Below are 11,231 nucleotides of genomic sequence, written 5' to 3' on the forward strand. Positions count from 1 at the left end.
TTCCAACGGAACGTCTTTGAACAGTTTACTAACCCTAATAGACTACCCCAATGGATTCACCACTGAAATCTCACTAGAAGTGCTCATATATAGTATTCCCAAAGTTTCAGACACAGAACATTCAACGTAGAAATGTGTAGAGACTATGTCTATCAGTGCAACGTAAGGTACATTACGGATTAAAAACATTCTCGTGATGACATCCAGAGAATCTCTATCCTCACGACGAAGTGTAACATAGACAAGTACAGGCTGCCTCGCCTCAGTCAGCCCAACACTTCTTTCCGGTGCTCTCTGTTCTCGGCCCATACCGTTACCACCCCTTGCCTGTCCTCGATCTCTAAGTGGTCATTAACTATCCTCGCAGCCTATGCGCCTCAAGAGTCGAGTCAGACCGATTAGTCCTTAATGGACAGTCCTTAACACGATGCTCAGAAAACCCACATCTAAGACAAGCTCTAGTAGACCTCCAACACTCACCCGGATGGCGTCTATTACAAAGTTGACAAATCACCACCCCATTAGGTGCAACAGTAAGCCCAACTCTTACAGGCCCATCAGATGTAGCCTTTTTCTTGGGCCTCACCCCAGCATTTGAATACTCTACCTCCCTCTTAGCCTTCCCTCTGTCACGATTTTTGCGCTCAGCGCACTTGACCTTCTTCGCAATCTTGGCCTTCTCAACCAACACGGCAACCTCACGCTCCCTCTGCGGAGCTATCCGAACCCTCAAGTTATCCCTCAGACCATCTTTAAAATGGACACAATGCTCATACTCAGTCACCACCATACCTTGCGCATAACGATTCAGCCTCAGAAAGTCGGCCTCATACTCGGCCATCGAATGGTCTCTTTGAGTAAGATTCAAGAATTTACGCCTCCTAGCGTCGATATAACTGGCCTCGACATACTTGTTCTGGAAAGCCATCTTAAACAAGTCCCACGTCAGACCGTCAGGCTGAGAGCCATCCTTGACCGTGAGCCACCACTGATATGCTTTATCGCAAAGTAACGAAACATGCCCCATGAGCTTCTACTCAGCAGTAAAATCCAGATCATCCATAATACACTCCATGGCCTCCATCCAATACTCAGCCACATTAGGAGCAACTCTAGCGATGCCCTTAAATCCCTCAGCCCCATTGGACCGGAGTCGTTCCATAACCGATTCACGACCTTCACATCCAGCATTAGCCCCAATGACTCTCTCCAGAATTTGCAACATGGCCTGGGACAATGCGTCATCCCCAGCTGCATGGTCTTGCGACTCAGCACCAGTCTCAGTAACAGGTGACATCGGCTTCTCGTTAGTGTCCAGATTAAGGATCGTATCAGATGCGAAGGACTCAACTCGAATCCCTCTAAGGCCTCTACCTCAGCCTTTAGTACCCTGTCCACGAGTACCACGTGCGCTCATTGTAACTATCAAATTAATCTGTATTTAGAAGTTTTATGCACATCAGTTTATAGTTTCGATAATTATTAGTAGATATTTTATACAAAACAATGTCAGAGTTTTAGAGTCAGTTATCGTGAGTAATAAGCTCACTATAGTTTCAATTTACACTGCCTAAGTGTTTTAGTAAAGTACTACCTATAGTAGTCTCACAATACATACATAGTCTTTTAGACAAATACAGACAATATTTCATTTTAAGCATGTTTCAGATAGTATATATCAGAGTTTAGGAGAACTTACAAGATCAGCGCCAGAGACTCGGTGAACCACTCGTTTATCAAAAACATTCCAAATTACTTTACCACTTATGTTTCAAAAACCATTCCTTTTTACCGCCCAAATCCACAGCTAAGTTTTTTACAAACCTGACTCTGATACCACTAAATGTAACACCTCCAAACCCGACTTAGACGCTACGGTTGAATTTGCGGCGTCACATGTAAGTCCTTTTTAGATAAACCTTAGCGAGTTGAAAATTGTCCAGTTTGTTATCTTTACTTAAGTCGTGAACTCTCTATTCCAAATATTAAGTGAAAACATTTCATTAACGCGAAGCTAAAACATCATTATTTCACGAATCAATAATTTAACAATTTAAAATCTCCAAAATAAACCCAAAATAAATAGTTAAATAAAACAGACAAAATAAAGTGTTACTCAAAAATTCGTAAATGTCTGCCAGTGGTCACCATCGAGCCCTCCGTCACATCGATCCATCTACTGCTGGGGATTACTTGAACAGGTAAATAAATAAATAAAAGGGGTGAGTTTCGCAACTCAATATGTATATCCCTACAGTATAGCATGCATACAAACAAATAACAGAATACAGTCATAACTCGGGTCTGGGCCCCACAGAATCATTATCAGATACAGTCTTAGGGCTTCCGCCCATCTCAGATGTAACATGCATAACAAGCCAGAATAACAGAGTAAACCCACCAGCCCTGCACACCAACTCCGACTAACCCAACACACCATGTGGGGATAAAATCGACCCACCTATCCTTGCACACCGTATATGGGGATATAATAGACCCATCCAACACTACACACCATAAAGTACTGCATCGCAGCACATATCATAAGTATGTAGTTTAGCTTCCAAATGACGGGCTTAAAGAGCCCTTTAGAAACTCCCTTCACTTCGTCAAACCCACCCCGATGCAATACACCATACAAGCATGGCATGCTATAATGCAGACAAACAGATCATAAATTTATTTACAGAATAGATCAGATAATCATGCTAAGTATATTATGTGAACACATACATCACGGAATTAAGAGTCTAGATAAGGCTTACCGACCCTACTATAGGTCATAGTCGACTTGGGCGTCCCGTGCAACCTTACAAAACATTTTAGATTTAAGGGCTCACACGCCCGTGTGCCTTGCCTGTGTGGGCCCACACGCCCGTGTGGATCACACGACCCGAATTGGCCTTGCTCGTGTGGGTCACATGGTCTGGCCTAGATTCCCACACGCCCGTGTGGTTCACCCCTGTGGGTCCACAAGCCTGTGTGGCCCACACGGCCCATTTGTCTGAGCCCGTGCCTCGCACACGGCCTATAAGCTATAACACGCCCGTGTTCGTCGCGCCTGTGTGGTACTCTCATGGTCTGGCTCGTTGAAGACACGGCTTTGTATCACCACACAACTTTCACACGGACAATCTGCACTCCCGTATGGCATCGACAGTAGCATTTTTAGCTTTCGTTGAACCTCGTTTCCTGCGTAATCGAAGTACACACCCGGTTTGTTTCCGCTGCTAATCCAACCACGCGTACTCAAAAGCCTAAAATCGATCATGGCGAACCCAAAATCAGTCTCTTAAGTTAGATTATTAAGAATAGGCAAATCTCGAAATGAGAGATCTACCTACTTTCAACGAATAATGGTGATTCCTCGCTGTTAAGAACTCGATTAATGATCCACAGACCCTAGAATATTCCTTAAACAGTAACCCTCTTAAAAAATCTCCAAGAAAATCACTTAACTTAATTAAAAGCCAAACTCACCGAACTGACGAAATCACTAGCAATCGAAGGAGAAGAAAAATGGAGAAGAAGGGAAAAAGAAGAAGAGAATTTTGGTAGCTCGGTTTGGAAGATGAAGAACGGAAGAGAAAATATTTTGCCAAAAAGAAGGAAATAAGAAAACCTCTATTTTTTTTCCTAAAACCCTTAACTCAGAATTTTAATAAAACCCAACACATAGCTAAAACTTGCAACAAAAATAATCCCATCGCTACTGCAAGAAATCGAACTCTAGACCCCTAACAAACCAACACACATCTTAACCACTAGACCAACAGGCCCTGATAAACCGTAATTTATACATATTTTTACCCCATGCCTAACGCATTTATGGATAGTTTCTCCTTAGATTTGGTGAATTCGATGCTCCTAATCCTTTAATTTCATGTTTTATACTTAGGAGAACATAGGAGAGTAAAAAGAGCGAGAAACGGGCCGAAAACGGAGAAAATAGACCAACATGGGAAAACAACACAGCTTGGACTTCCTCACACGGGCATGTCACATGGCCGTGTCAATTTGGAAGGATCGAAGCATGGCTTACACGGGTGGATCACACGTCCATGCCCATTTAATAGCCTGGACCACGACTCTCAGTAATTGCACACGGGCGTGTCCCTGCTGAACCCAAGTTTAGTCCAATTCGGAAAAGGCCAATTTTGAAGGCTCTTAGGCATTCCAAAGCCTATTTAAACGCTTGAGGAGGCACTTAGGAAGGGACACAGAGTAGGAAGCAAGGAATTACTCAAGGAAAGTCGAATGATCCATCTCAAGAGCCGGATTCATCATCAAGACTGGAGATCTCCCTTCAAGTTCCTTCAGGAGTTTTGGGTTTTCTTATGTTTTGTTATCTTTATGCTTTTGAGATGTTTTCTTTCATAAGTACGAACTAAAACCCTAAATACCTAAGGGAAATGAAACTTAAGACGGATCTTGTTATTATTATCTGAATTGTATGATAAATATTTGACTTATTCTTAATTATGTGTTCTTAATTCTTATTTTGATATTCCAGGATATTGATTCAAGTTAAGCTCTTATTCAGAGGAGGAATAGACCCTGTCTAAGAGTAAATTTTTCATAATTAAGGGAGTTGATTGTGCGCCTAGAGATAGGGTGACAAGATTTTTTCAGATTAGGGTGAAACCTAATAAGGGAATCCATAGATCGAGTTAATGCAATTCTAGGGTGTTAATTAGAAAGAGGTTTCAATTATTCAACTTAGGGGTTAGATGTTATTAGTCTCGAGAGAGATAATAATATAACTTAGGGATTTCTACAGATCAAGTCAAATGAATAAATCATCTGATTCAGAGTCAAATAACAAGTGAAGTCTAGGTGGATTGTCCTTAGGTATTGTCTCAATCAATCGAATTTTCCTAAAAGTATTTTCCCAAGTTTTTCTTTCTATGCATTCTTAGTTAGTAATTAGTTTAAACAACCAAACTTCTTAAATTTTAGTCTAGATAATAAAAAGGAAGTAAATACTAGTACTCGTAGTTCCTTTGGGTTCGACGTCTTGCTGAACTATACTACTGTTCGATAGGTACACTTGCATTAATCATGAAAATAAGTTAGTCTCAAGAACGTTTCATTTATAAATCTTTAAAACCTATTACGAATATCACGCATTAAGTTTTTGGCACCGTTGTCGGGGAACTAGGATATTAGGAACACTCGATTTTTATTACTTTAGCCATTTTACTTTTATTGCAATTTAAATTTTTATCTTCTTTTCTAATTCTTCATTTATTTTCTTCTAACAGGTTTTTCTAGTTTATGACCAGAAGAAACCTATCAGGACCACTACTTTTTGAAGGTGAGATCGACTGCACAGTTCGTAGAAACCGGAGAGAAATAAGGCGAAGCCTAAGATACACAGAGGACGAGCAAGATGAAAACACTTCAACCACAACCGAAGAGATGACTGAAAACCAAGAAAATCCACTACCTCCTGCGATTGCTGTTAATCAGAATCCTGCTCCGCGCACTATGTATGATTATGTTAAACCTTCTTTAACAGGAACTGAATCAAGCATAGTTTGACCGGCTGTTGCCGTAAATACTTTTGAACTGAAACCTAACACAATTCAAATGATACAACAGTTTGTTCAGTTTGATGGTTTGCAGGACAAGGATCCCAATGCTAACTTGGCAATTTTTTGGAACTATGTGATACATTTAAAATTAATGGCGATTCTGATGACACCATTCGTCTTTGGTTATTCCCTTTTTCATTGAGAAACAAAGCTAAACAGTGGTTGAACTCGTTGTCATGGGGGTCAATCATTACTTGGGAACAAATGACCGACTAAAATATTTTTCGCCGGCTAAAATGGCTAAATTACGTAATGATATCTTTTCCTTTGTGCAGATGGATCTAGAAACACTTACGATGTATGGGAGAGATATAAGAATCTCTTGAGAAGATGCCCTTACCATGGGTTACCGCTTTGGCTACAGGTTCAAACCTTTCATAATGGCCTGAATCCTTCGACTTGACAAATGGTTGATGCAGCTGCTGGCGGAACCATCAATAATAAGACACCTAAAGATGCCTATGAATTTATAAAGGCGATGTCGCTGAATAACTATTAGTGGCAAGTCATGAGGATAAAGCCAATGACAACAGCCGGCGTTTATAACGTCGATATGGTCACTATGCTCTCTAATCAGGTAGAACTCTTGAATAAGAAAATTGATGGTTTCCTTAGTTCTTCACAGGTTCATCCAGTAATGTAATGCGAAGCAAGTGGAGGTGGATCAAGCAGTTCAGAATATTCACCTTATAGCTACAACATAGAGAACGAACAGTTAAATTACATGGGTAACAATCCTCGATCTCAAAACAATCCCTATAGCAATACTTACAATGCAGGTTGGAGGAACCACCTTAATTTTTCATGGGGAGGCCAAGGGAATCAGAGACCACCACCTCTAGGCTTCCAACAACCACCTTGAAGAGATGCTAACAAAATTCATCTCAGTGTCAGAAACTCACTTTCAGAATATCAAGACAGCACTCAAAAATCAATAAGCATTAATCCAGGGGCTCAAAACTCAGATTGGACAGCTCGCAAAGTTGATTTCTGAATGACCACAAGGTAGCCTGCCAAGCAACACTGAATCTAACCCAAGGGAGCAACTCAACACGATTGCCATTCAAGATGAGGAAGGGCTAGTTGTAGAAACAATGGTAAGCATAGGTAAGGACGAGATATGCCACAATGAGCCAAAGCCGGTGATTACAGAATATAAACCTCGCGTGCCATACCCTAATGCCACAAGGAAAGACCCCTCAGACGAACAATTTTGTAAATTCCTTAAACTTCTAAAGAAACTACATATTAACTTATCGTTTATTGAAGCCCTTTCGCAGATGCTAAACGCAATCAAGTTTTTAAAGGAGCTTCTAGAAAATAAACGGAAGTTAGATAAAGCACCGCATATGGAGCTGAACGTGGTCTGCTCAGCCATTCTACAAAACAAGCTGCCCAACAAACTAAAAGAGCTAGGGAGTTTTACAATTCCTTGTTTAATTGGTAATTTAGGTGTTAATAATGCGTTGGCTGATTTAGGGGCTAGTATCAATGTTATGCCTTACAAATTATTTAAGCAACTAGGTCTAGGGAAACCCAAACAAACTAAGATAAGCATTCAATTAGCAGATAAAACTATCAGATTTCCTAGGGGTAGTATTGAAGATGTACTCGTTAAAATTGACAAATTTATATTCCTAGTTGATTTCGTTGTTCTAGACATAGAGGAGCATAGTAACGTCTTCTTAATTTTAGGAAGGCCCTTTTTGGAAACTGCCAGAACAATTATTGACGTTGGCAAGGTGAACTCACACTTCGTGTGGGAGACGAAAAAATCACCCTTCAAGCCCGTAATTCGAATAACACATCAAAAATCAAAGGTGACTGTACAAATCATTTGGCTAAAACTAACCATATAGTGCAACCTTCTTTGCAGAAAACAGGTTTGAAGAACATACATAAACCAAGCAACAACAAAGAACCCATCCATGAAGAACGAAGGTTACAAATCGAGGAGCTAGATGAATGGCAGACGCATAAACTGAGAAAACATGATAAACCAAAACCACGTCATGAGGAGCTTGATTCCTCCAAAAATCAACTTAAAGTTGGAGACAAAGTACTACTAGATGCAGCAGATCCTCGAATCACCACTTCTGAACCAAATGAAGAAACCCCTCTTACGGTAATTAGTATTTTTCCATACGGTACGGTAGAGGTAAATCACTCCAAATTTGGCACATTCAAGGTAAATGGTACTCATCTTAAACCTTATGTTGATAAAATCGATAGCAGGGATGAGGAGTGTAAACTCCTCGATTCACCATGATCATGCACCAGAGAGGTAAGTCGTGCTTTGACTATAAATAAGCGCTTTTCGGGAGGCAACCCGAGCACTAACAGTATTAATTTCTTTAAATTTTAGTTTTTAACATCTAACGTACCAACCGAATCATACACAGGCTCTCTAAATCCCACACGGCCAGGCTCACAGGCGTGCCTTAGGCTGTGTGAAAGTAGGGCAAAATATTTCCAACACGGGAAGTGATAAGTCACTACGGTTTGCGACATGGCCATGGGCGAACTTGCTAAAACAACACGGGCGCTCGACACGCCCGTGCCTAGAAACCATGGGTGAACCTATCAAATTAACACGGGGGTGGACCTATGTACACGGACGTGGCAGAAGCGAATGAAGTAAGACACGACCGTGTGACACGACCGTGTGACACAGCCGTATACACTCACACGCCCGAGCAACACGAGAGTGGGCCAAATGTCAGACTCGCCTAAATTCAAAATTCGTGAAACACACAGGCAAAAATTAGGGCACACGGGCGTGTCTCACAGCCGTGTGCCCCAAAATCTACAAAGACCCCTCACTATTCATCATCTCCCTCCCCAAAAATCCCTAACCCTAGCCACTGTAACTCCACACGCCCTACCCCCCACGCCCGTGCGCCGCCTATAACACAGGTTCTGATGCCCAAGCTCCTTCCTTTTGCATTTGTTTACTCTTTTCTCTCTATCTCCTTCAAATATTTTGTTTATTCCATGATTTCTCTGCTCTATTTGCCTATTTTAAATGAATTCTCATAGTTAGAACAATAGAATACTTTTGCTTGTTTATAAGAAATTTGTCATTTTAGTTACTCCATTATGCTCTACTTTTTCATTTTTCCTAGTTTCATGAAATTTATGCTTCCTACATGCATTCATTCATATTCCTGTTACATTATTCTCATAATACTATAACTTGATACATTTAGTAGTTTTGTTTACTTCATCCACTACGTAAGTCTCATGAAATCTTCATATTTAGTTTTGTGCTTCTGTGCTATTTTTGGGACGTATTGGCTGAGTTTCGATTTTTCAACGCAGGTACAATGTCATCATCACGTGGTAAGAAGATTGCTATTCCTGCCTCGAAGAAGCAGAAAGGAGCAACCTCATCCTCGAGTCCCATCACGAAAAACCGACACTCTTTCTAGTTCCCACCAGGAAATTAGGAGGAACTTTTTCAGATGTTTCGTGCCCGACCTTTAGGTGTGGGCCGCTGCATTGACTAGGGACTCTTCTTTGCGATCATCGAGCAGACATACCTTGAGCTTACACTTGAACTTTGCTTGACCTTCCATGTTCAAGATGTCATGACCAACTTCGATGACCCTGGAACAGTCCAGTTCTTCTCGGCGGTTTAGTCCGCTAGTTAAGTGTGCCCAAATTTGGTATCGCTTTGGGCCTTTATACAGAGGAGTTCATGGAAGATAACGAGCTCAACACCCTTCATCGCCACATCCACTACTCCCTTTCGAAGTGTTGGGATGCTTTGGTCCCCAGCTCGGCTTCCTATAATCCCAGCCGCTCCAAGGCATCGGCTCTCTCACCCTCCTTGAGGTACCTACATGCCATCTTAGCACACACTTTGATAGGCCGGTGAGAGAGCACTGGCGTTGTCAACACTCACGACGCCTACTTTCTATGGAGTATGGCGAATGGCTACATCTTTGACCTCGCCTACTTTATTACCCTTTCTATTCGCCATCAGACAGAGCGGCATCGGAAGGTGGTCATCTTCATTGGCCCCTACGTGACTCGGTTGGCTCGACATTTCGAGCTCCTCAACACAGTGGCCCAATCATCCTCCCTCACTCTCATCGGCCAGATGTCTCCACAGGGCATCTCGAGCATGTTACATATGAGGATGATCGAGAAGCACCGAGAAACCCACCCTCCTCAGTACCGCCTCCCCAGTCCACTGAGGAGGAAGACCCCGAGGACATTACTGATGATGTCCCTCCACGTGACGAGGACCCATCATCTCATCCACCCCCTCCTCATTGTCCAATTCATGCGGCAGCTTCATACACTGACATCTCTGAGCGCCTTACTCGACTCGAGCAGCAATGTTTTCGGCGCTTCGATAACATTGATGCTACTCTACAGCAAATTTGTCAGCACTTCCACATCTCATCGCCACCCCCACCTCACGAACCATCTGGCGATGAAGATGTTTAAAAACTTTTATTTATTATTTTATGTTGTTCTTTTTATTTTCATTTAAGACTACTTTTTTATTTTTCTTTCACCTTATTTTTATTAGGTTTTATATTTATTATTGTACAATTTTTCATTTTGGCTAATTCATTACGAGACTTATTTTTCCTTATATATTTCCTAAAAGAGTTCCTGATTCTATCACAGTTATAAAGAGCTCCAAAGCTTACTATTACTCGGGAACTTGAAACTCCACTGGGAAAGGTTCTCCATGACTGCCATGTCCTGCTCGACCAGGACCATAGCCAACTTGAGATATAATATTCTTTTGGCGTAGCATTTATGGAACCAAACCTCTACCACCACCGGAGTATCCTCCTTCATCCTCATCATTGCTTTGGCCGATTGTTCTCCATAACTCCAATTCAAGGAGTTCATTAATCATTCAGGAAGTTTCACTTTTCTCCCTATCTTATGATTATTAAATCTATCTTTTTCAATATATCTACCTTTGTACATTGAGGGCAATGTAGGGGGTCTTTTATATCACCATTAGAAATCCCTGAATTCTGTCTTCTTCTCACGTGAATCACTCATATCATTATTAGAATGAATTTTAATTAACTTATGATTTTTATTGATATGTCTTGAATTAAAACATAGGCATTTATGCATTGATTGTTTAAACTTTAAGACATTAGGGAATCAAGCATGATAAGTTGATTTTTGAAGAATTATGAACTTTTAGGTTGTTTCCCTAAGTTTAGGTATTATCTCGAGTCAGAATTCACAAGTTTAAACATCCAAAAGCCATAATTTTTGTGAGATTTTGAGCCTTTAAAGCATCTATCATTTCTTTCATGCTCACTTTTATTGTTGCTTTGAGTACGTCAGTATTGAATTGTTATTCTAGAACTTGCTTGACTATGCATGTCAAGACCACACTATTTGATTTGATATGTCAAGAAGATAAAGGCACTTAGGTTTAACCCACCCACTCCACAAAAGCCTACTTTCATAATTAACCCTTAGTAAACCCTTTTGAGCCTACCAAACCATTAATTGATTTACCCTCAATATTACCCCATAAACCATTATTGTTGAAATCCCTTAATTTGATCCCTATTTTTTGTCGAGATTTAATTTGACCTAATTGCTTAGCTATGTTTTACTCTTCTATGTATTTGACTTGTTCTA

At 40.9% G+C, this 11,231-nt stretch overlaps 1 protein-coding gene across 1 annotated transcript; it reads right to left on the reverse strand.

The window, feature by feature from the left end:
• Window positions 1-355: 355 nt before the first annotated feature.
• LOC108468667 (uncharacterized) lies at window positions 356-1,027 on the reverse strand. Its single transcript, XM_017769537.2, has one exon. The coding sequence runs from the start codon at window positions 1,025-1,027 to the stop codon at window positions 356-358; it is 672 nt and encodes a 223-aa protein (XP_017625026.2).
• Window positions 1,028-11,231: the final 10,204 nt, after the last annotated feature.

The sequence above is a fragment of the Gossypium arboreum genome, chromosome 8 (genome assembly GCF_025698485.1).
Source record: "Gossypium arboreum isolate Shixiya-1 chromosome 8, ASM2569848v2, whole genome shotgun sequence".
In the NCBI taxonomy this organism is placed as follows: domain Eukaryota; kingdom Viridiplantae; phylum Streptophyta; class Magnoliopsida; order Malvales; family Malvaceae; genus Gossypium; species Gossypium arboreum.

Excerpts from the sequence above, each read along its gene's own strand:
- LOC108468667 (XM_017769537.2), bottom strand. The coding sequence starts at position 1,027 with ATGGGGCATGTTTCGTTACTTTGCGATAAAGCATATCAGTGGTGGCTC.